Source organism: Dermacentor silvarum, chromosome 8, assembly GCF_013339745.2.
Source record: "Dermacentor silvarum isolate Dsil-2018 chromosome 8, BIME_Dsil_1.4, whole genome shotgun sequence".
Taxonomy (NCBI): domain Eukaryota; kingdom Metazoa; phylum Arthropoda; class Arachnida; order Ixodida; family Ixodidae; genus Dermacentor; species Dermacentor silvarum.
Window position 1 is genome coordinate 141,777,653 of NC_051161.1, and position 26,605 is coordinate 141,804,257.

Genomic DNA, 26,605 nt, shown 5'->3' on the forward strand with positions numbered 1-26,605 from the left:
TTCTACTCACTTATTCTCACTTCCGAATTTCCGGGCGGCAAGGGTTAACCGTGTTTAATGTATCCAGTCTTGGGTATGTACAGCGGTGAGCACTGTTAGGGTGAACACGCGAGCGCGTGGCCGACGGCACTATCAGCGCCGCGTAACAGCCATCGTTGGAAACATTGCACATGCGCAGCATGTGCTTTGCGAAACACTCTTTCCACCGCGCGCATCACGTCATCGATACGCTTGTTCGTCGTCTGCTAGCCGCATTTTTTGTTCGCTGAGCTGATACCTTCTGCATTTCAAGGTCCATTTGGATTGAAGATTGGCGCGTGAAGGAAAAAAGTGAGTGTAAGAGGGATATTTATTAAACTTTTTATTCAAGAAAATTGCACTTTTGCAATTCAAGTTAAACAAGACCATGAGAACAAATATAAAAACATGAGCAAATCTAATAGCGAGTCATGTGACCACTTACAGCAACGACTGCAGCTATTCTGGACGGTAACGAGTCGTAAAGTGATCGAACATATTCCCGATCGGCTTTCAGCCTTTCCCACTCGTTGCTGACTTGCGCCCACAACTGGTCCGAAGTCGCGGAATAAAGGGGCTTCCTTGCCAAAGAAGCTTTCAGACGGCCCCACACGTTTTCTATCACATTCAGGTCCGCTCCTTTCGGAGGCCATTCCAGTAGCTGCATGTGCTGCTCCGCCTGGAACTCCTTGACAGCCCGCGCCGTGTGTATCGGTGACCGGTCCTGTTGGAACAGGTAATCACCGTCTGGGAATAAACTGCTCGCATATGGCAACAGCACATTGTTCAAAATGTTGCAGTATTGTTCCGACGATAAGTGTCCACGTATACGTTGCAGGGGCCCTAAACCATATCTTGAAACAGCACCCCACACGTTCACACTCGATCTCCCACTGGCAGAAACACCTTGCACGTTGTCCGGGTCGTTCCTGCGTGGCATTGTGACGTTAACTAAAACAATTGCTTTTCAAAGCAGGAAGTTTGCCTCACCGTGTGCCTGGTAGTCTCCAAACACGCAATCTTTGGTCTTGTCGCGTCGAAAACGTCGACTCATTCGAAAAGATGACGCGACCCCACTCTTCTGATGTCCATGCTTCGTGCAGCTCAGCGAACTGCCGTCGTGCGTCCTTGTTTGCCGCCGTTAGTAGTGGCTTCTGCGCTGCGACGCGACTGCGAAGGCCCGCAGTACGCAGGCGACGTCGAACAGTGGTGTCCGAAACGTCCAAATCCAAGTCCTCGCGCATTGCTGGGGCTGGCAAGAAAGGGTTACGAACAGCAGCTGCAACTATGAGGGCGTCTTCATCGTCTGTGGTAGCTTTAGGGCGGGGCGCGCGGGGTGCATCCTGAATGCGACCTTCATACTTGTAGGCTTGAATTATCCTGTTCACAGTCTTCAGGGGCCTATTAACTAAAGCGCCAATATACCGCTGGGAATAACCTTTCAGGGAAAGATCGACAATTGAGCGCCGTTCATCATCGGGAACCCTAGCCATAATACGATCTGGCGACAGAATGAACGGCTGCGAAAGATGTTTGGTTGTTTTATATACGGCGTTGCATGCACAACAACTTTGAAGGGAACGAATAGACACGCCCCCATAGATATACAAGTTTTTTTGTCTTGTTCTGTTCAAGCACAGATGTTTAAAGAAATCTTAAAATGCAGGATGCATGGGCTTAGAAAACAAAAAATGCGGCTAGCAGACGACGAACAAGTGCATTCATGACGTCATGCGCGCGGTGGAACAATTATTTCGCGGAAGGAGTGATGCGCATGCGCAATGTTTCCAGTGATGACCGTAACGGGGCGCTGACAGTGCCGTCGGCCACGCGCTCGCGTGTTCACCCTAACAGTGCTCACCGCTGTACATTAGATTATAGTGGCGGTGCATAGCTGGCGTCTGCAGGTTTCGCGTAACCTGTAGCGTGCCCTTGTTGGGCTCGGTGGTGGGTGGCTACCACCGCCGCCGAATTTCGAAACGATGTTATGGCAGAAGCGTTCCCCCGACTTTCAGATCGGCCTCTGAAAAGAGGTCGCACCGATGCAATCTTCCATTTTACCCTCCGAACCGACCTAGACACCTTCCCAAAGTACCATGTCCTTCATAGTGAAGGCAACACAAGCGTAAGAAAACTCTCACTTTTCTTTGTATCAAAATGCCTCGTAAACACGATTGGACCTGACTACAAAGCCACAAAGATGGCTAGCGGGGACCTCCTCCTCGAACTGAAAAAAAAGACCAAGTTGAAAAGCTCGCCCAACTCACCAGTGTCGGTGACATTAACGTCACAATCTCTCCACATCGCTCGCTCAACACAAGCAGGGGAGTAATATCAGAAGAAGATTTCCTAAACCTTAGTGACGAAGAGCTCCTCGAAGGGTTCCAAGATCAAAACGTAATTAAGGTACAAAGGATTAAACTCAGAAGAAACGACCAACAAATCCCCACAAAACACGTGATACTAACATTTGGAACTAGTACTGTGCCCACATCACTCGAAGCAGGATACCTAAGAATCAACGTCCGACCGTACATACCGAACCCAAGGCGGTGCTTCAAGTGCCAGAGGTTTGGACATGCATCACAATCATGTAGAGGAAAAGAAACGTGCGCGAAGTGTAGTGCCAACGACCATCCTTCTGACAACTGCAATGCTCCTGCCCATTGTGCCAATTGTAAGGGAGACCATCGAGCCTACTCACGGAGTTGCCCTTGCTGGAAAAAAGAAAAAGAAATAATTGCAATCACCGTAAAAGAAAAAATTTCATTCTATGAAGCGAGGGAAAGGTTGGGACACTTACCTCAACTTAGCTATGCCAGTGCGGCGCGGCAGGGGGCAGCGCCACACCGGTTTCAGGAGTCTACAGGGTCCGCGCGCGGTACTCCTGCAGAAACTCCATCCGCCCCCTTGGTGGTAGCAGCCAGTGCTGCTCCATCATCATCGAATACGGGCTGGCAGACCGCAGTGTCGCAGGGCCCAAAGTTGAACCGAGCTCCACGGCCCGAGACACGCGTTTCGGCGCCTGGCTCTCGATCGTCCAGCGCCTCGGAGAAGGCGATGGAGGTCGACCCCAAAACCCCGGCGTCATTTACGCCAAAAGATCCGCGCTCCCTGGAGAGCAGCAAGGAGAGACTTCTTGTAACTGCGCCGAAAAAGGGACAGGTAACCTGAACGGCTACCGCCCTTGATTAGAGTAGTGACCTTTCTATTACATGTCATCTATCACTTTTTAGCTCACACGCACATAAGTAAACATTTTTATTTGTCTTACAATGGCTTTCATCATCCATTGGAACTGTAGAGGCCTCATTCATAATCTAGGTGACATCAAAGACATCATAAATAAGCTATCGCCAGTTGCATTCTGCCTTCAAGAAACGAACTTAGGCCCCAAAAATACACAATTCTTGAAAGGTTTTACTGTCGTACGAAAGGACCGCGAACACTCCTGCCGTCTGTCAGGAGGAGTCGCCATAGTTGTGCAGGGCGGCACTCCTATCCGAAATGTCCAATTAAATACATCTCTCGAGGCTGTAGCGGTCACCGTTCTGTCTCATAAAACCATCACCATTTGTTCACTATATCTTCCACCCCATACCTATTTTACTAGTAAAGATTTAGAATATTTAACAGACCAGCTGCCGGAGCCTTTTATTTTAGTTGGAGATTTTAATGATCATTGTACTCTTTGGGGCAGTGGCAAAACTGACCCAAGAGGGCAGCTCATTGAAGGTTTTATCTTGTCAAATGATATCTGCCTTTTAAACTCGGGTGCATCAACGTATTTTTCACCAACTTCACGCACTTTTAGTTGTTTAGATTTAGCCTTTTGTTCACCATCTCTTTTTAGCGATCTTAAATGGGAAGCCCTCGACACGCCATATGGTAGTGATCACTAGCCCGCAATCATAAAAATCTTACCATCACCACCAACCCTAGGCATTAAGCCACGCTGGTGGAAACTGCAGCTTGCTGACTGGCCAGTTTTTATGGAACATGCTAAACTGGAAATGGTCTTCTCACCAGAACTGAGCGTTCACGAACTCAATAAAAAGTTCGTTGAGGTTATAATCTCAGCCGCAGAAACAGCAATACCTCAGTCATCCGGTATTTTGCGCAAAAACTAAATCCCTGGTGGAAAGACGAGTGTACCAAAGCTAAGAAACAACAAAATAAGGCCTGGGGAATCTTACGAAGGTATCCAACCTATAACAACCTCCTAGCCTTTAAACAGGCCAAAGCCAAAGCAAGATTTGTTCGGCGTCAGGCAGAGAAATCGTCATGGCAAAAATATGTATCTGCAATTAATAGTTCAGTCACATCTAAACAAATGTGGGACCGGGTTAGAAAATTTAAAGGAGAGTACACATCATACACAATACCAATACTTACAAGTCCAGGCACACAAACAACACTAGAAGACCAGGCCAACTTATTAGGCGAGCACTTTTACAACATCTCAAGTTCAACGAATTACACAAACACATTTTTAAAATACAAAGAGTCAGCTGAGAAACAGAGACTGCCCATTACCGGCGCTACAATGGAACGATATAATGACACTCTTACAATGCAGGAATTGCACAGGGTTCTATCGGCCGGTAAAAAAACTGCACCAGGTCTCGACCGGGTCCACTACACAATGCTGGCACACCTATCTCCAACATCGGTAGAGGCACTCCTTAAATTTTTCAACAAGATATGGCAATCTGGGGTAATGCCTATAGATTGGAAATATGCAGTAGTAGTACCTTTTCTAAAATCCGGCAAACCTGCAACATCTCCAAGCAGCTACAGACCCATTGCATTAACAAGTTGTCTAGCCAAATCATATGAGAGCATTATAAACATGATACTCACATTCATTCTTGAATCAAGAAACCTAATAGACATGCACCAGTGCGGATTCAAAAAGGGCTGCTCCACCACTGACCATCTCGTCCGACTAGAGCATGAAATACGTGAGGCATTTCTACACAAACAGCACTGTCTCGCGGTTTTCTTTGACTTAGAAAAAGCGTACGATATCACATGGCGATATGGAATTTTGAGAGACCTGGCTGATTTGGGCATTCGTGGGAGAATGTTAAACTGCCTATACGATTTCATGTCAAATAGAACATTTCAGGTACGTCTCGGCACAACACTTTCACGCACATTTACACAAGAAAATGGCGTTCCACAAGGTTGCATTCTCAGCACGACTCATGGAATATACGTCTTTATCCATGAAATCAACGTTTTATCAGCCCACACCACTACTCCTGTGAGATTTTACGGGCCCAGTTCGCATTGCGTCGATAGATTCAAACGCGTTTTTTTTTTTTTCGTTTTTTTTTCTCCTCCGGATCAGGATCATAGGGGCTGGGGGCTCTGGAATAATTTCGACCACTTCGGGTTCTTTAACGCGCACTCACACCTTACAGCACACAGGTGCCTTGCATTTCGACTCCCTCAAAATGCGACCGTCGTAGTCGAGGTCAGCAGTAATCACCCTATGCGTGCCGTACGTACGACGTGTAAACTGCAGTCGACTACCCGATTACTTCTCGACGTACAAACCACTTTGTGTCAGCGCTTGAAGACGTGTAGCATGTCCTTTCGACGCTCAAATAAGCAATTTACTATGATTTCAGACAGCAACAGATCTGGTCATAAAATAGTTTATTTAAGTGAGGAAAACAACTATGGTAAAATTTGATCTACAGCACGCAATACTTCAGTGCTTTTAGTTTATTCTCAGTGCCCTGCTGAGTGACACCTTTAAGCAAAAAATTAATCCTTGTTACGCAATAAAAACGTTCAACTGATGCTGTCAGGGCAGCAGAATGCTCTAGGCAACCAATTTTTGGCACATCACCAATTGATCAACTGCATAAACTTTGCCACAGCTTTGGCATGCAAACGAGTGAGCTTGTTTTCAATAAGGGCATTAATTGACCAGCTTGTAGAATGGTTCTGATAGACTGATAGATATAAAAGGCCCCCAAGGTCCCTTCTGTTTGTTCTTGAGATTCCACAACGGTTTCGTTGTGAAGCTGCCCAGCCAAGTAGATGCACAGCTGGCAAGTCCTTCTCCAATGAAGAACACTACCATTTTGGTTAACACAGCAGGCGCGGCATTTCGTTGAATGTAAACTCTGCAGTCCAGTAACGAGCAATGTTTTGTTTAAACTTTTGCAGTGACCACAGTTTCATAGGTCGCTTAAGCTCGATAATGAACAATTCTTCTGCGACTGGACTGGGCATTCCATCCCGCTGTATATTTACAGCCTCCACGTCTGCCGGTGGGCATGCATTCCCCCGTCTTGTCAATAGACAAGCGCCGCTTCTCTTGTAAGACAATAATAATAATACTTTATTCGTACTCAGAGAGTCGAATATGTAGTCCAGGCATACAGGGTCATAGTAGGCGGAACTGCCTATACCGGAGTGGTTTGCGTGCCGAACCTGGGACCCGTGGAGCGTGTGAGACATCTCTTCTTTTTCTTTCTTTCGTCAGAGTCCTGCTAATTTATTTTGGCAAGTTCGGAAGTACTGTGGGCACGGCATCGTCTGAGAGGGCAGGAATGTGACGTGGTATCAACACTGCAGTTCCATTAATAAAGTCGCGAACGGTAAACCTAAGGAAACAAAAAAAAAAAAAGGCGGTGGTGATCAGATTGAGCTAGCGTGAAAGGCCTCGTGAATAATACTAGGATGGCAATTGGCAATGCCACGACGACGCTCTCTTCATAGTCAAAATGAACTCCGTTAACAAAATCATTCCATCGTCTGTCATGCATTCAATATATTTCGATGATCTGCAAGTGGCTTGCCACGCCTCAAACCTATCCACCTGTGAAAGACAGCTACAAATAACAATAAATAATCTCACACAATGGGCTGACAAAAATGGTTTCTGCTTTTCAACCCACAAAACCGTTACACTGCTATTTTCCCAGAAGCGTGGCTTACATTGCGACCCAGTTCTGACACTGGCTAGTGCAACACTGCCGGTCAAACGAGACTACAAATTTTTAGGCGTAACATTTGACACAAAACTGAACTTCCTAGGCCACATTAAAACAACAAAAATTAAGGCAAATAAAGCATTAAATATTCTCAAAGTGTTATCGCACAAGCACTGGGGATGTGACCGAATATGCCTACTACGTATCTATCGGTCCCTTGTGCATAGCATTCTCGACTACGGTAGTGTAGTTTATGGTGCAGCCAGGCAATCCTACATTAAACGACTTGATCCAATTCATAATCTCGGCCTACGATTGGCGAGCGGTGCCTACAGAACATCGCCTGTCCTAAGTTTATACGTTGAGTGCAATGAGCCTTCCCTACAGCATCACAGAGCACTACTAACCCTTTCCTATGTACTGAGGATTCGTTCAACACCACAACATATATGCTACAAAATCGTAACACAATGCAACTCTCGGTTACACTACACAAATAAACCGAACATGATACGGCCACTTGTCTTACGATATGATATACTGTCAGATTTATAACATTCCTCATGAGGTCCTGCAGGTTGCTGAAAGGCCGCAAAGACTGGCCCCATGGTGCGATTTTACACAGCTATGTGATTGGACATTAACCCACTTAAAGAAAGCGGACACCCCACAAGAACACATAATGCAAGAGTTCCGCACTATTCAAGACAGATATAAAGATTACATAGAATTTTACACAGATGGTTCTATCTAAAACGCAAGAATACGTGGGTGTGGGAACCGTAACGGAAAATTGGGAAAATAGCATTCGAATACATAATTCTGCTTCAGTCTTTACCGCCGAAGTTATGGCTATATGGACAGCAGTAAACAAAGTTATCACCGACAAACAAAAGAGTGCTGTCATTTACACCGATTCGTTGAGTGCACTCAGAGCTTTAAATTTAAAATCCGCCTGTGAACCGCTGCTTGGCGATATCTTAAACATGGTTGTTAATAACAAATACGGACGAACCATACGATTCTGCTGGGTCCCTAGCTATGTTGGGATACCAGGGAACGAATCGGCAGATAGATGCGCGGCCATGGCAGCGCACAAAGACCTAACTCACTCAAAAATTTCATACGAAGAGAGTATCCGAGCAATTCGTAAAGCCCTGACATCAAAATGGCAACAAGAATGGGACTCCTGCATCAATAACAAGTTACACATAACCAAACCCCTGCTTGGCGAGTGGAAATCGTGCAGTCACCAGCAACGGTTTTATGAGGTGATCCTATGTCGACTTCGAATAGGGCACACACATCCGACACACAATTTCTTACTTAGACAAGAAGATCCGCCAACTTGCGATAAGTGTCATGAACCTCTTACAGTAATGCACATTGTTATGACATGTCCATATCTGGAAACACACAGACGGAAAATTCAGCAGAATCTGTATAACTGACACATACCATTACACCCCACCTCATTATTTGGAGATGATCCGCTAGTGACATTCTCTGAATTGTTCGAGTTTTTAGATGAAGCCGGTTTTTTACGCAGAATATAAGGTAACGCAGCTGTCGCTGCACTAACATTTCATTTCTTAATACCTTGTGGTTGGCGCAGCATGGCCTTTGTCGCTTTTGCGCCATTAAACCTGAATTAACTAACTATTCCAAGCTATCCAAACATTCCAGTCATGAATTCAGTCAGAATTAGTGTGTTTTGCTCTTTGTTCTTTATTCGGCAAATGTTTTGAAGCAGTGGCTTGTCAGTTTCTGACTCAGTGAAGTTTCTTGGTGCGGCCACTATCTGATTACTTTCTGCCGAATCGCTCGCGGGTGTGCTCAGTTCCGATAGATTTGTTCTTGCTGCGCACAAGGCTTGGAGCGTAGCTGTTTTGTACATTGTAATACCTTGTAGCAAATATATATTACAGCTAGTAACTTGCTTACTCTTAGTGACCGTCACGAAACATTCACCTTCGACCATTCATGCGCCATCGGTGTAGTCCGTCATTTATTGTGCGTATACAGTGCGCATATATTCAAGTGTGCGCCCAATCACTTATTCTTGATACGTCGGCGATAGAGTGGGCGTAAGTTTTCGTGCCATTTGGGTCAGATGTGTATGATAACGTGCGCGAGACTTACTATGACAGGAAGCGGCGCTACTCCCATTGTCATTGTTTAACGAGTGGTACTCACTCGTGCCGACGTTCTGGAGATGAAGCCCTTTCTTTGAAGGTTAGCGATACAAGGCTGGCGGATGAGCAAATTTCTGTATCCTCGAGGAAAGCCGTACACCCCGAAGCGCCGGTAACACGTTCGGACAGTTGCAGGAGCGGTTCGCGAACTTGGCCACACAGATTCATTTCTTTCCTTAACAACCAGTCACTATTTTTGCAGCCAGCTACTGCACACGTCTTCAACCCACATGATTCAATCTAGCTTGATTTTAGCACAGTGTGTTAGCGAAAATTGATTTCCGACAGCTGATCGCACAGAAGCAAGGTAGAAGCGGTAATGGTTTCGTATTCATGCGCGGTCGCTGAGGAGAAGTATGGCACGCTGCCGTGAGCGCCATCTCGTTTTCCTAAAACAAACTGCTCTGCAAAAAGGGTCAATATGTTAAGGATGAAGAGTATCGCGAGTGCACTGCGGCACGAGTTTGATGAAGAGATGATCTATTTCGGGGACGTCTAGCGGGTGAGAGATGGAAGTGAGCGCACGGCGTACGAGGAATGCGACCCGAGGGGACGTAGGAGAAATGCTGATGATGGGCACGTAGCTTGGTAGGATGAGCTGATTGGAGGGCTTTGCAGCGCGAGCACGTCGGGACCGTCTGCCCGAGCTAGGAATTGGTGAACCAGCGCCCGCTTGGAGCCAAAGCATCGACAGTTCCAGTGCCAGATGGTGAGGCTGGTGCGAGGTCTAGCCATTACTGAGGGTGTAGTTTGCAGCGAAGGGGTGGAGAGGGTGTGGAGCTTGGCCTTCTTTTTAGACCGAGTGGCAGCACAGGCTGCCGCGTGGAGGGCCTATTGCTCCTTAAATCGCTCGTCAATTTGGCGAGCAAATTCGTCTAGACGGCTAGTGAATTGTTGGGTGAAGGCTTGGGTGGCCGTCTGCACCATGGCCTGAATTTTGGCCTCCACGAGTTTTTCGAATTGGAGGGGTAGGGCCGGGGTTGCCACGGCCGATGTTGGTGTGGCCGAGGAGGTAGTGGGAGTTGCGGCCCTCTTCTTGGCCGGCGGTTCGCGAGTAGGAGGAGAATGTGGTAGGGGAGGGAGTTTATGAGCGGCCGAGATCATTGTCGCCGGGGTAGCGATCTGAACCTGCAGGAAGGCATACAGCTGCGACTCAAGGCGTTGGTTCACAGTAAAAGTTTTTACACCCGAAAGGGTGTAAAAGGGTGCATTCTCATCTTAACACCCTTGCTTACACCCTTTAACACCCTTCTGCCATTATTTTACAATACTACACACTATATATAGGGTGCGTACATCTTTAGTATCATCTGATTGGCATCAAGGGTGTTTCTTATGCTCAAGAAGGGTGTAAGTGACACACAAATATGTATATGTCGAAGACGCATGCGTACACATATGTACGCATGCGTCTTCGACAAAGGCTATATACAACATGCCCAGAGCATTGGTGATAATAAAGGCGCTTTATTCGGTAATACAGTATTCAAGGCAATTCATGTCAAGTGTATCTATCCCATAGTATTCAACTCCATGTGTACATATTGCAATCGGCTAACTTTCATTTTCAATTTAAAGAGCATGCGGTAAAAAAACAAAATTCAAGTCAGCCTGTACGCAAAATGTACCCAGTAAGTGCGAACTTGGTAAGCGACACAAGTTTAAGATATTCTTCTAGAAGAGCTTGCATGACGTTCTCCTTTCCATTTTCGAGAAAAAAACTTTCTGGTGCATATATCTGGAACACCAATGCATTATGCCACACTATTCAGGTGTATATTTTGCGAGGCTGGTGCCGTTGATAGCATTTCTGTCAGATGACTTAATTTCACATATTGTTTGGTTTCAATTTTGAAATAACTATGCCCTATCAAAATGGTAACGAAAAAGTAGTAGTTTTAGGAACATCAGCCTTCCTAAAGTATACGTTTCATTAATTATTCATCGTCGCGTCCATGAACTGTATCACCTCGTTATCTTCAGGATGATTTTTTTAAATCACTGGTGAAATGCCTGCTTATACAGAGTAAATTCCACAGCTTTTCCCTTTTAAAAATCGTGTTAGCCAACATGAACATGACTCTACAAGTGCCCATGGACCAGCAATTCTAGGTTTTAGCCACAGAACCATGCAAATTATCAGTAAGTTGAATACATTTTTATTCCTTTTTCCTTCTTTACATACTTGAGTGCATTGCGAACCAAGAACAACAAGTTATTGGAGAATTGCACTACAATAGAGAGTTTGTTTTCAGCAGTATCATTTGATCAGATTAAATAAATACACAATCCAATTACAAAACATCTGCAGAAACCACCAGTAATTCCATGGAACAGACATGTCGCACTACAACCATGCAACTTTAAAATAGTTCTCGATGAGAAAACCAAGCTTGCCGTTTTACATGAAGAAATGACAATTAGTAAGCCAAACACAGTCAATATATCTTTAGAACAAGGAATGGCACACGCTTATAACACGGCGCCCCATGTGCAGTGGCTCTGTTGCAAATTCTGAAAGTGAGGTTATAACTCTGTACTTGTCAGTTGTGCTCACAACAAACACATGGAAGTGTTCATCGAAGCGAACAGTCTCAAATAGGTCTAGCATGATAAAAAGAACTTTTTCTACATAACATAAACAGTCCACAAGCATGCACAAACTCAGGCAAGCCGTCATCTGGAACATTAAGAACAAGGCTGCATCTTACTTGGCACATATGATCTGCCATAAGTTCGCGAACATGCACCGATATGCTCCGTGTGCCGTCTACGCGATGGTGACCGCAGATGAGGGACCTCGTACTGTGGGTAATCAAAAAAAAAAAAAGAAAAGAAAAAAACGCCCAATGCCGTGTAGGCGTAGCGATTCAACTTTTATTTCTTTTTTTACCCAGCATGCAACACCATTTGTTCCATGAGCTTTATTATAACACTGAGAAAAAGTTATGACACAACTCATTATTTACCCGTTCATTACATGCACCAACCAACCCAAATTAGCATTGCAGTGCACTGCATTTCAACACTCAGGCACTGGTGTTTGCCATCCCCAGTAGGAAATCGGACGCTCATCTGGTTGACCTGCCTGCCTTTCCTCTCCTTGCTTTCTCTATCTCTTTGTACAAAATGCACTACCTTGTCGAAGAGGAAGCGTTATCCTCTTTGAGGGTTAAAATATTTGTCGAGCAATAATTTTTCTGTTCCAGCAACTACAGCATAAACTGGAAAACGAAACCGATTCTGATTTGTTCACTGTGCTCACAGAGCGCGGCACCAGGTGTCACCGTGCGCTGCGCTTCCGATCTCGAAGGATCTAGCAAGCAGTTGATGCAGCTAAAAATGTGTGGTCAGTCGGCTTTTATCGTTTTTTGTTGTGCAGATTGTTAGTTCACCGTAAATATGTCTTGATTTGTACTCAAGAGTGGAGCAAGTCCCCAAGGAACAGAGATTGACGCATCGGGGGAGCGAAGAACAGAAGCGATGGATGGTTACGCTGCTTGACTCTCGGCATGTTCAAGATGGCGAAGTTCCGAATTCTTCGCTGTGTGATGTGTGATGTGCGCGTGTGTGCTCGTGATGTGCCGTCATAGCGCGGGCATATTTGTGCTGAATGTGTTTCATTTCGTCAACAAAACTCCACGCAATCGCATCGAAGAAGTCGTGTGTTCAGGAGCACGTATGTGTTTGGATGCGGATAGCCTGCCCTCAACGGTAGTGCTGAGCTCAGCCGTGTTGGCTCAGCGCTACCCCCTCAACGGATGTCAACAGTCTACGCACTCGTAACTTGCTCACGAGGTAAGCCCATTGTCATTTTACTTGTTTGCTTTGCGTAGCGTAGGTGTTAAAATGATGTGTGGTAAGCCCGCGTCGCGATCAGAAATATTGTTTCGAAAATACCAGTAAACGGCGTCTTGCGGCAAAAAGGACGCGTGAATGGGAAAAAGGATTACGTTCGAGATAGATTACTCGTTGGCGTCACCTATTCTCGCAGGGGCGCGGTACGTCGGGTGGACTTACTCGCGCCTGCGTCGCTCATGCTGTATCAGTCATGCCGGATTTTACCTTTCTCGCGCCTTCCGGCGCTCTATCTTCAAAATAACATCACTGATTTTCTCAGGGGAGCAGTAGGGGCCGTAGTGGAGACCGGGCCTGCTGTCCTGGAGCAGTATTTTCGCTCGTGCCAGGCTTTCCGTATGCTGCTGTCCGTGACTTTTCAAAACATTAAAACTCAAATAAATGCTCAAAGAAAATGTCCCTACTCCTTCCCTGGGTAAATCAGTCATGTTATTTTGAAGGTAGAGCGCCGTAAGGCGCGAGAAAGGTATAATCTGGCATGGCTGTCCGAAATACGTGCCGCGGCTGTGCGCGGAGTATAGGTTCCACCAACGAGGAATTTACTAGGTTTGATCTACATGGTAGTGTGGTCGGCTCGATCGCGATCGAAATTTTCCGTGATTTCTTGCTTTGTGATTGTGATTTTCAACAATTTCAGAAAACAAAGATATTGTTGAATCGAAGGTAAACAGAGCTTTTACAAGCAGGAAAGAACAAGAATTTTGTGCAATTGTATTGCACCTGTCTGTCTGATTATTGAAGCTAACACGAATTAACATTTTTTTACAGACCTCCTTGCTGTTGCAACTCTGAGGATGGTTGCTTCAAATGTGTAGGAACAAACAGCAGTGCCAGCGCTATATGTGCATGAGGACGTAAGTTTCTTCATATTTTTATAATGAAATCGGTTCTAAACAATGCCGTATTTCCTCAAATGGCTTCAATCGTGGAAACAGTTTGGCAACTGTATAAAGATCCAGATGTCTTTTTGTATTTTTTAATGTCAATTGAGGTCGTACTTAATTTCACCAGCTATTTCATCTTATTATTCATGTCACCCCCAAAGGCCCTCACAGGGAGGGTATTACATGGGGGGGGGATATAATCATTAATAAACGCTGTACATATAAGGAAGAACAACAATACATGATACAGGAACAGCAATTAAATACGGGATACGGGAACAGCAATTAAATCATAAATCAAAATACAAAAGGTAAGGATGAACAAACCAACAATCTTGAACTGCTCTTGCACTCAATGTGCGGAGCATCTATGCTGCAAAAATGACCATGCTTGGATTACACAGGTTATTGGAATAATGCTGGGTTGTGTTAAGCTTCTCTACAGCCTGAATTGTTTGCAGTTAAGGCTGCATGACTACATTATTTTGCTTGCTTAAGCAAAGCAACCCCTTTATATTGTGCTTACACAAAAGCATGAATATACTTTCATGATCAGTAAGCTTTCTTTGTTGTCATTGCAGGACGAGAGGGTTCCGCTCACGCCCTGAGTGGTGTATTCTGACCACAACCGGGAACAGGCAGAGTTTCTCCACCTTTTTCTCGACAAGGAGCAGCTGGTCATGGTCAAAAATGCGGAGGAAGGGGTCGTCGCAATCATGAGTGCATTTTTTGTATTGAACATAGTATACGGGCCTAAATCCTTCAACGTCAGTACAGTACTGGAATGATTGTTTTTTGGTTTGAATGTAACAACGCCAAGAGTGGTTGTTACAAAGTTTGTGAACAGAGTTGTGCAGGCAATGCGACGCCGAGGTTTATGTACATTAACATATGAATGCTAGCCTGACAATTTTGTGCAATAGCTTGAGCAACAGTTTTGTGCAATTTTTAATGTAACATTTTCTTTCCTTTTGATCACGATAATAGCATGATCCAGTAACTTTTTCCGCTGCCTTTGTGCCAACCACTTTATCTATAGACTGCACCTTTTTTGTTTTTATGACTTGGCAGACAATGTAATAGTGCCCAGGTGTAGGTCAGCAAAAAAGAAATGTGGTGTACTGTAGTCTGCATGGATTTATCAAAAAGATTGCTGGGTGTTGCAATGTACTGAAAAGAAGAGTACAATACGTCTCGTTCTTATTAGGTCTGCCTTAACATTAATGTATGTGAAACAATTGTCAGCAGTCTTGTACAAATATTACAGCTTGCTTGCTTTTCCTAAACATTGTTTGTTTATGAAACTTATTTGCCAGCCTGGAGTAAGGGAACAATGTCCCAGCTTAAAAGTACTGCATGGTGCAACTGTAACGTTTGTATTCACTTATAGGGCACATGAACACTGGCAGCCAGTGCTTAACATTTCGTAACATGCTGCTTGGTTAATATTTTATATTTTGCGCATGTGTTGCATAGTGCAACCTGCCAAATACAAGTGAAAGTTTTTGTGGTTTGACTGTCATTTTATGAACAAAGTTTTATGTTTATTGTGTATAACTTTATTTAGCAGCTGACAGCTGACATACTAGTCAAAACGCAACCGAATATCCAGTTTTTACAAGGTTTTACAAGGTTTTTAGCAGTTCTGGGTTAAAAATGTTGCGTGGAATAAGTATCAGGCTGAAGTACTCTTGCTCGTTTATTTTTTGTACATGTGATTCCAAGTGCCTAATCTGAGTGAAAGCTAGTCTCTATATGCTATATATACTGGTGTTTCTACAAAGAACGTACTATTTAAAAATAGCCGTTCTGAAGTATAAGGACGGCTCTTTAGAAGACATGCTGTCAGCGGTGCCGACCATGGGGGTATGGGTGATATCTGGTAATTGCTAATTAGTTGCTAATTAGCAAAAATGAAATATATTTTACTTTCAGCGGACTCATTGTAACTGGTAAATTAAAGCAAGCTCTCTGCACAAGACATGTGAACTTTTGGATCTGGAAAAATGCGATTACCCGCAGAACTGCGGCGTGATGAATTTTGGCTGTCAGAGCACGCCAAAATGAAACTGGGATGCTGCTGAAACTCAACGCAACATTCTGCTTACGTCGCCCAGCAGCGGGCAACCAGAGTGCTGCACGGAGCCCCATTGCTGCCCATTGTTGGGTGATGTGAGCAGAACGTCCCCTCGAAGGGCGCGTCTTTGTGCTCACTGCAGCCTCGGGTACAGTTTCGCGTGCTGTGATAGCCAAATTCATCGTGTCACAGTTGTGTGGGTAATTGCATTTTTTCCAGATTCTGAAGTCTATTTCATTTCATTTCATTTTAATACCTTAAAGACCCCTTGACAGGGGTATTACATAAGGGGTGGGAATACATTAGTACATAATTTGTATAATACAGAAATGAATACGCAAACAATAAAAGAACAAAAGAAAACAACATGAGATAAAGTGTTACATACGTCAGCGCAAACACATAGACCTAAATAATACAAACTAAATTGCACGAGCATATAAGTATGTTAGCACAAGTCACTTTCATTGTGAAAAGTGCGCAGTGATACTCTCCATAAACGTACGAGGGCAAGTGATGGCGGCGATTTGGTGGGGCAGGTTGTTCCAATCTGTAGCGGCAAGGCAAAAGAATGAGGCGGAAAAGGTGACAGTGCGCATGCGAGGGCGGCCCACTTGAAAAGTGTGTCGTGTACGATGAGATGTTCGGGCTGCGGGTAGGATATAGGGTGGTTGATTAAGCGAGGTGTGATAGAACTTATGAAAAAGTGAAAGGGTTCCAGTGCGCCGGCGCGTACAAAGGGGAAGTAAATTCAATTCTTTCTTTAAGTAAGATATGCTCACGTCATATGAATAATTAGAATGGATGAACCTTGCGGCGCGATTTTGGACGGCTTCGAGTGCGTTGATGAGGTATGTTTGGCGTGGATTCCATATGGCGGATGCATATTCCAGTTTTGGTCGGACTATTGACTGGTAGGCCAGTAGTTTAACAGGTTTGGGGGCACGTTTTAGATGACGCTTGAGAAAACCCAGTGATTTGTTAGCAGATGAAATGATATTACTGACGTGTGTGCGCCAGGATAAGTCGTTAGATATAGTAACACCTAGGTACTTGTAAGACTGCGCAGAACACACGGGAATATTATTAATTGTGTATTGGTAAGGAAATGGATCGCGCCGACGAGAAAATACCATCAAGTTGCATTTGTTAGGATTAAGTTCCATTAACCAACGGTCGCACCATTGCTGCAAGCAGTTAATGTCCTCCTGAAGTAAGTCTTGATTAGATGTGCTAGTAATTGTTCGATAAATGACACAGTCGTCTGCGAACAAACGAACGTTGCAAGACACGTGCAGGGGTAGATCATTGATGTATATTATGAAGAGTAGAGGTCCAAGAACAGATCCTTGCGGTACACCGGAAGTCACTGGTAGGGGGTTAGATGCGCAGTTGTTAACTGTAACGAACTGAGATCGGTTTGTCAAGAACGCTTCAATCCATCGCAAAATGTCGGGGTTAAGGTTCGCAAGAGAAAGTTTTAGTAGTAGACGTTGGTGTGGTACCTTGTCGAACGCTTTTGCAAAATCTAGAAATTCGCGTCTGTTTGGAGGTTAGAATCTAAGTTGGTGTGAATATCATGCAGGAAAATGGCCAGTTGTGTTTCACAGGAAAAGCCTTTGCGGAACCCATGCTGTGATGAATGAAAGTAGTTGTTCGAGTCAAGAAACTTCATGATTTCTGTGTACATGACGTGCTCCATGAGCTTACAGGGCACACTCGTTAATGAAATGGGGCGATAATTAAGCGGACAATTCCTGTCGCCTGCTTTGTGGATGGGAACAACCCTCCCCACCTTCCAGTCATATGGTATTTCTCCAGTTGAAAGTGACTGCGAGAATAGCAAACACAGGAACACCGTGGCGACATGTTTAGTATTCTTTAACAGTTTCGAATTAATGTTATCCACGCCGGCCGACGATGTGAGTTTAAGATTGTCAATTAACGATGAAATACCTTCCTGTGAAAATGTAATGGTGGGCATGACACTTCATGCATTAGTACGTGAAGAAAACGGGGACGTGGTAGGCTCTTCTGTAAATACAGATACAAAAGCTGCATTAAAAAGGTTCGCGCACTCTACATCGTTGACCGTTTCACCTTCGTCATTGGTAAGTGTTACACTGCGCCTTTCTTGAGGGTTTATCACCTGCCAGAATTTTTTTGTGTTATTGATTAAAAGTTTCCGAAGGTCATCACCAAAGAATGCATCTTTCGCCTTGCGAATCGCTGATAGGTATGCGCGTTCAGCAGCGTAGTATTTTTCCCATGCACACGTGTTCGTCCTGCATTTTGCGGCGCGATACATGCGTTTCTTCTTGTTTTCTAGCCTTTTTAACGAATTGTTAAACCATGGTTTTTGTTCATGCGTTCGAAAGGTAATTTTTGGTATGAACCGGTTCGTTAAGTTGTTTATTTTTTCTTTGAATATCAGCCAAGTTTCATGAATGCTGCGGTTATGAAACGCATCTTGGAAGGAAGGTAGAAAATCCTGTAAATGTTCACATATTGCATCATAATTACCTTTGTCGTATAAGTGTATAGTTTTCTCGCGCTTCTGCCGCAGAGCTGGAGCAAAGCGAAAAGAAGCATGGATGACCTTGTGATCACTGATTTCTCTAAGAAAGGTGATGGACGACAAACTATCTGGACGGTTGACTAGTACTAAATCTAAAATGTTTGCAGTGTCTTGGGTGAGGCGCGTTGGCTCTGATACGAGTTGTGTTAGATTAAAGTTGAGGCAAACGTCCAGAAAATCTCTCGCTTCGGTTTGGTTTACTAGGGAGGGTACTGTGTTGCGCCAATTAATGTCTGGTAAGTTAAAGTCTCCAAAAAGAAGAAGGTCGGCATTAGGATAGCGAGAGCAAACCACGTTTAGTGCATTGTTTAGATTACGAGCGAAGTCGGCGCTATTGCGAGGAGGCCTGTAACATACACCTAAAATTACAGACTGGGGGGCGGCATGGCATAGAATAAACAGTATTTCCAATTCTGATGTGATGTTTATAGCAGAGCACGACAACTGTTGACTAACGGCAATAAGCACACCTCCTCCTCTAGTCCCGGCTCGATCTTTTCGAAATACGCTGAAGTTTGGCAAATCAGCCAACACTTCCGAGTCATAGACGTCGTTGCAAAGCCATGTTTCCGTGAGTACAAGAACGTTGCTGTTGGACGACAGCACGAGGTTGGACACGTGTTCTCGTTTTGGAATGAAGCTTCGTATGTTAGTATAAATTATTGAAAGGGAAACATGCGATATAGGTTTCGTTCGAGGGGGGTGGCTTGTTTTTTGATGATGTGATGACTGCTATATTTCTTTCACTGTTTGCGATGCGTCATCGAACACGTAGCGCTTAGAACCAATTAGAAGAGTTTTAAAGCGCAAAGAAAATGGCACAGATTTGGCTTTCGCAAAGGAAACAAGTTGCTTGCGGGCGTTCCTAACCGCTGGGGAGAAATCTTCACCCATGCTGAGGTCAGTGCCCTTAAGTTTGCGCCCATTTGAGAGCACCATTTCTTTTTTCTTATAATGATTAAACCTAACAATTAGTGGACGCGGGCGATTAGCAGAATAGCGACCAACACGATGCGCTCGCTCTATATCTTGAGGTTCAAGTGGCACGTTCAGGTGGTCTGAGCATAGACGTAAAAATTTTTTTTCTTCAGACGCGGCCGACGTTTCTGATGCTGCTGTGTCAGGAAGGCCGTAAAGCACAAGATTGTTTCGCCTTGAGCGATTCTCTGCATCGTCAACGCGGGCATTCAGAGCGTGAACAAGTCTTGCTGTTTGCTCGGTATCCGCCCGTATAGTCTGTATCTCGATTTGCATTGGTAGTAGTTTCTGGTAATGGCCCTCTAGATCCGCTAACCTCTTGCTTAAGTTGGCGAGTGCAGCACTTGTAGCCGTGCATTGGCTTTTAAGGCCCTGCATGTCGGCTATTATTGTGGTTTGGCCAGCGGACAGTTTTTTCAGTACGGCAAGCACAGCATCAGTATCAGGACCAGGGTTCGTTTCAATATCCCCCGACTGTAACAAAATAGATCTAATTACACTAAGACACTCACAAGCAATATCAAAGCAGCATTGCGGGCTCGGAAGCTGCACCAAGAAGTAATTGCTAGTTCTCTTAGTATAGAAGCAGTCTGGTTCACTAACCTGCATGATTAACAGAAGTGGGTTACTGGTGTGTGTTGTGGCACAGCCACCAAGCCCACAAAACGCGGGCGATGGCCGTGGTTCCTTTATAGCTGGCTCTGCGATGGTTGTCGATGACAGCAGGGCTCTCGATACTTGGTCGAGCATCCAGTTTTGAGGTGGTGGCGCGGTTGGACAGGCGGAATGACTGTCGACACCTATGCGCCAACTAGTCACGTCAATCCCGGTGCGCAGATCTGGCGGTTCCTTCACGACGTTCGCTGACATCACTATCGCAGGCAGCAGCACGCGTGTGACAGCAGAAAGGAAAACCTGCATGATGAACAGAAGTGGGTTACTGGTGTGTGTTGTGGCACAGCCACCAAGCCCACAAAACGCGGGCGATGGCCGTGGTTCCTTTATAGGTGGCTCTGCGATGGTTGTCGATGAGAGCAGGGCTCTCGATACTTGTTCGAGCATCCAGTTTTGAGGTGGTGGCGCGGTTGGACAGGCGGAATGACTGTCGACACCTATGCGCCAACTAGTCACGTCAATCCCGGTGCGCAGATCTGGCGGTTCCTTCACGACGTTCGCTGACATCACTATCGCAGGCAGCAGCACGCGTGTGACAGCAGAAAGGAAAACCTGCATGATGAACAGAAGTGGGTTACTGGTGTGTGTTGTGGCACAGCCACCAAGCCCACCATATGTCTATATGTCTTGCGCAGAGATATTGCTTCAATTTCCCGATTACGATGAGTCCACTCAAACTAAATTTAAAATGTATTTTATTTTTGTTAATTAGCAACTAATTACCTCATGGTCAACACTGTTGACGGCATGTCTCCGAAGGAACGGTTTTATTTCAGTATGGCTGTTTTTACATATCAGCTAAAGTCTTTGTACAAACACCCTTATCGAGTTGTGTGATATTACTGTTGAACAAATCTTATTGTGTACTCAGGTGAAACATGCACGGATGATAAAGAGCAGATATATACATGGTGTTACCTCTGTTATTGTACTATAATTTTTTTTGTGTGAAGGCCACCATACAGTTTTTTTTGGAAATGGCTGCTCTACTTTTAGTCACTCGTATTTAGTATACACGTATATTATACCGCAGATATACTGTGATCCATGTGAATTACTGTGATCAGTTGCAAACTATACTGTTAACTGCAGTGATACTTTACAAGTGATGTTTGTATTTTATTGCTCCTTGTATGAAATACAATAACGTTCATTCACAGTTTGCTTTCAAACCGTAACATATCGGCCTCATATATATGTTTCACCATTTAGTTATGTTTTGCTTTTTTGTACAAATGCAGCAGTGACTTCTTTTGCATGCCCATGGAGTGAAGCAGAATACATATTAACCACAGATCTAAGACATGCTAAATGTGATGTTTTTGTGTGTGTATAGTGCATGTGTATGTAACTTGTGTTTGAGTTGTATAACTTGAACCAGATTTTAAAAACAGTGATACACCTCAGATGACTGAGACGATGATGCATATTCTTGAACTCCTGCATGATACAACATGTCCTTTTCAAAGCATGGCTCATGGAATAATATTTTTACTTTCCACATGCATATATACATATATATTGTTGAACTATAATTTCACTTAAAAAAACATTTAAGTTCAGGCAACTGTAAACAATATACCATAGGTCTCATTCATCTATAAAGTGTTCCACTTTAAAGTTCGGTTCAAGCTATTTGACACCTGGTACAGGGGCTGTACACCCATCTGGCACCCTCCACAGTGGGTGTTAAATAATGAAAAATAAATGAAGGGTGTAGGTGCCACCCTTTGGTTGGGGTGTTTTCACAACACCTTACAGTTTCTTTACATGGGCACCCTTGTTTTAGGGTGTGCCGAAAAGGCACCTTGTAAACCAGGTGCTAACTTACACCCTTAGGGTGTCGTCTCTGCGACAAGCCTATTTACACCCTTTTGGGTGTAAAAGCTTTTACTGTGTTGGTGGTGTGGAGGGAGGCAAGCTGTGCGCGGACATGCAACATTTCCTTATAGATGGGGTTCGCGGAGTCCTGGGAGACTACGCCTACCCAGCTCACCTCACGGCCGGGTTCCTGTGCAGGTTGTTTCGGGGGGACTGGAAGTGGGGGTTGCTTGAGTCCGGTCCAGGAGTGGGATCAGGCCATGGGCTTGGTACGGTTGGAAGACTGTTTCAGTGCGGCAGGCTTCAGCACCGGGAGGGACTCCAGGGTGAGCTGCAGGGCCTGAGGCTTGCGGGTCATGGAGCGGCTGCGATGTTGGGGTGGAGCTTGATTGGTGAGAGCCTGGTTGGCGGTGGCCTCGGCGGCCCGCCTGGCATCCCAGTACCTCTTCTTGACGAGGTATGGGGTGCGGTAGCAGGCCTTGCAGGTTCTGTCCGCCATCAGGTGTGCTTTGCTGCAGATCTTGCAGAGCGGCGTGGTCCTAGGGGGGGGGGGGTGTCTACTTCGTCACAGCCGGGGCCGCGGCGTTGCTTGGGAGCCGGGCACATATCCGCGCGGTGGCCGAGTGCGCCGCAGTTAAGGCAGTGCTCGATCTTCTTTTTTAATATGTAGCACCTATATAGTACGGAGGAGTAGTCGATGTGCTTGGGCACCCAGTCTTGTTCGAAAGGGATGATTATGGACTCCGAGGAGCCCCTGCGTCTAAAGTCGAGGATGGAAGGTTTCTGCTCGCGATTGAGATGATCTTGAATGTCTTCGTAAGAGTGGACGAGAGGGACCCCGTGGGCCACACCGCGGGCGCAGTCTTCCGGGGCCTCTTGGTAGGAGTAGTCGTAGGCAGTGTCCTTGATGAGTACGGACTTGATGGCGGGGTAGTGGTGTCGGCGTTGCGGGTCGGGAGTGTTGATGAGGACGACGTGTTGAAGGGTGTTGATGATTACGGTGTCTGGCTTGGCCTCTTGGTGTCCGAGGCGGGCTGCTTGCAGAATGGCATCGCGAAGCGCAACGCCGTTCACGGTCCGAAGGTTATGGCCACCACGGGGACGGAGGATGACTTTATGATCGTCGATGGGTAGCTTGGGGTGGCGTAGGGCAGAGAGTTGGGGCGGCCGGGGCCGGTGCCTCGCCAGAGCTTGAGGCGTAGATGGCTGCATACATTTCTCAGCAGCGGCAAAATTCGGAGTAGTGGTGGGGCGGGAGTTGCGAGTCGAGCTAGGATGAGTTGGCTAGGATGAGTTTATCCGGTCGTAGGGGATAAAGTCAGGTCTCCTCTGCGCCCCGGAGGCCCGGTTTCGATTCCCGCCCAGGTCAAAATTCACCTATTTTTCTTTTCAAAGGGATTAGTTTACTTTGTTTACAAGAACCTTCCTGCTAAATTTGTCATCAATTCGAGCATTTTTTACGCGTTTTTACTCTTTGCCGTCGTCCATTTTTGGTAGCATTATTCCGTCACGCCGCCGACTACAACTACGGGTTTTCGGGTAATGGGGCTTATAATGCTTTCGCACTAAAAAAATGGAAAGGAATCGGCCCCAACACGGAGCCTTGCGTGTCACACCAGCCGTAGCAGCAACATCATCTGAGCAACTTCCATTCAAAACAGATCTTCGACGTACTTACTTAACAACACGGAGTTACAGCCTGTATATTCATAAAAGTATTCACGTGTTCATAGTACCGCTAATCTTACGTGGTCAACCTATTACCGCTAATCTTACCTGGCATATCGACATTAGTAACCATGCGGATCGAACGTTGTGTTATTGGCTCCTGTACACTTATAATGCCACCATCCTCTCTCATGTTACTACTATAGAAAACGCTAATAGGAACAAAATTTGAGTATACATTCAATGTGCGAAACTCCATTGTACTTATTACCTCATTAGAACTCAAAATTGCTCCACTCGTTTTATATGTTCAACTCATGATCGAATAGCTTCTCTAACGCCAAAGAAAACTAAACTTGAATTTGTAACCCGTAAACGGATATAGCCGAAGCCGGATATATCGAATCTGAAGATCACAAAAAGGTCGTTATATAGGTAATTCGAAATGTAAAATAATAGGCCCTCAGGTAAACGGTGGCTGACCGATTAGTGCATCCGAGAGCCGCTAACTTACTGCACGCAACTCTGGAAAGAAAAGCAAGCACACTTTATTCACCCGCAAAAAAAAATTACACATTCACTTTCAACTTCATTGAAAAGTCCAAGCTGATTCTTTCCTTTACACTTGTAGCGGCCATCGCTTGCGGAAAATAAACTCGTGAATAGGCACCCAACCCACACGACGACGCCTCGAAAATCGGATAGAAGGAATTTTGACGTGCGAGGTAGCATGAGGGCTAGCCGAACAGCCTGACGGGGCTAAACTGACTGCAATATCTCTTCTCCACCTCCAGGTGCCAGAATACCTCAAAGTGTACAGAGAAGTGCACTATGGGGTCTTCTGCGTGGCGCCGCGTTCGATATATCGAATGTGCTGGTGAATGAGCGTTCTTTATACGCGTGCACCAACCCGATACATTCGCATGGAATTTTTAAGGGGATTTTACAGCTGTTAGGTATACAGAATAATTCGTTATAAGTTGGCTTGATATATCCGCGTACGCCTGTATCTCCGTCACCACATATAGGGCATCGTATTGATCAGCTGTACAAAATACGTATCACATTTAGTCACATTAACTTGCTTAAGCTCTTTCTGGCTTCGCACAGCCCTTGAACGGTATCACCTCCTCAAAGGAATCCTAAAGAGTTCTAATAAACACAAGTTTCACGCAACATCAACTATCGTATACGTTGTGTAATCTGAATTTGTTAATTACTTAGTATGTTCCTTTTAAATTCTTTGTGAGATCCGGTAATATGGCATAATTGTAAAGCTGCCTTCGTCGTGCGCACTGAAGTTTTTTTCCACGTACCACCAGCTAAAACTATATGATTGGAAAGTTACTTTTTAATAATTGCATTATTTGTTTAGCCTGCTCAACCCACTTCCTTCCGTAATGCCTTCGAGGGCTGACGGCGGAAATAATAAATTATTAAACTGTAAAAAATATTTCTTGGATGAGGGGTGGGCACCTCCGGCAATGTTTCATCATCATCATCAGACTATATTTATGTCCATGGCAGGACGAAGGCCTCGCCCAGCGATCTCCAATGACCCCTATCCGGCGATGTATAAAATATGTGCATTACTTAAAGCTACATAGTTTATCACTACACAGCTAAACTCATTTATTCTTCTGAAATAACTAGTCAGTTGTTCCTTTTAGCCGCTTATTTTGTCTGTGCATGAAAGTCTCTGGCCTTATTTGCTCAAATGACAACCTAATTAACGAGCTCTTGAAACTTATATCGCTTTGGTAAATAAGTAGCTATGTGGTTTTGGAATCACGCGCTAAAATTAAAAAAAAAACGTACATTGCTTTATAAATGCAGTGGATGAAATTGCTGCGAAAAGACAAAGCCGTGTAATACATTTGAGCTTTTCATTACGTGCCTATAGCCAGGAAGTTTATGCTACCAAATGATGGTGTATTATTACATTCTCAAATTCCTACGGTATTTCCCCTATGTGGAGAAGCCAGTTTAACTTTTAAATGATTCACAATTCGACTTTGTCATGTATCGACCATATATTTGATAGAAAGAAATGTGCATGACTGATAGGAACATATTTTGGAGGCAAAAATTCTTATCAAATTTTGCAAAATAACCTGTGTTTACCAACTGAACAGCATATTACTACCCTGGAACAGATAGAAAATTGAAATGAATCACGTGCATCAAATTTTGCAGTGCGAGTATTATGAAGTACAGTTTCAGTTTTATTTCTTTCAATTTATGATATTGTGGGCATTTCTCAGTCACTTCTTCGTTGGCTGCACATGTTCATCATCATATCGGCTTCTTCGTCTTCATCGCTTGTGGGGACTCATCTTGAGACTGATCTGTGCCTTGAGTGTGATCGGTCCGCTTTCCATCGCCACCTGCAACCTCCGCGACGGCTCCTAGCTACCGTCCGGCCAGACGCCGCTCGCCATCACCCCTTCGTCGCTCTACGTCGCCACTTCGACCATCTTCTCCATTCGCCGATCGTCGCCCGGAAAACTAAATTATGCAGCTTTTGGAGGAAAAGCTGCATTGCTCGATAGGACAGAAATTCCTCCAGCGTGTCCGCATAATATGCTATCTGTTTTCGTTGAAGGAGTGCACGTGGAAGCTCTAATAGACACTGGTGCTAGCTTGTCAATTATTCACCGTGATTTGTGTTCGCGCCTCAGGAAAGTCACCACTCCTTATGATGGACCTACGCTACTCGCTGCTCAAGGGAACGCCATTCGACCTGCCGCCATGTGCACTGTTCGTGTCTACATTGATGGAATTCTGCACTATATACAATTCGCAGTGCTAAGTTTATGTACCCAGCAGTTGATATTAGGATGGGATTTTCTTTCTACGGCGTCCGCTTCCATCTGCTGTCGGAAACGTGTTCTCCA

The 26,605-nt window shown here is 45.0% G+C and overlaps 1 protein-coding gene and 1 long non-coding RNA gene across 2 annotated transcripts; one reads left to right on the forward strand and one right to left on the reverse strand.

Annotated features, from left to right (window-relative positions):
* The first annotated feature begins 12,050 nt into the window (after positions 1–12,050).
* Positions 12,051–16,593, forward strand: LOC125947405 (uncharacterized). Its single transcript, XR_007468268.1, has 3 exons — positions 12,051–12,967; positions 13,796–13,881; positions 14,493–16,593. It is a non-coding gene; the product is annotated as an uncharacterized LOC125947405 (long non-coding RNA).
* A 2,340-nt stretch (positions 16,594–18,933) lies between these two features.
* LOC125947406 (uncharacterized) lies at positions 18,934–21,318 on the reverse strand. Its single transcript, XM_049672070.1, has one exon. It carries the CDS (start codon positions 20,775–20,777, stop codon positions 19,299–19,301), a length of 1,479 nt encoding a protein of 492 aa, XP_049528027.1. The 5' UTR covers positions 20,778–21,318; the 3' UTR covers positions 18,934–19,298.
* Positions 21,319–26,605: the final 5,287 nt, after the last annotated feature.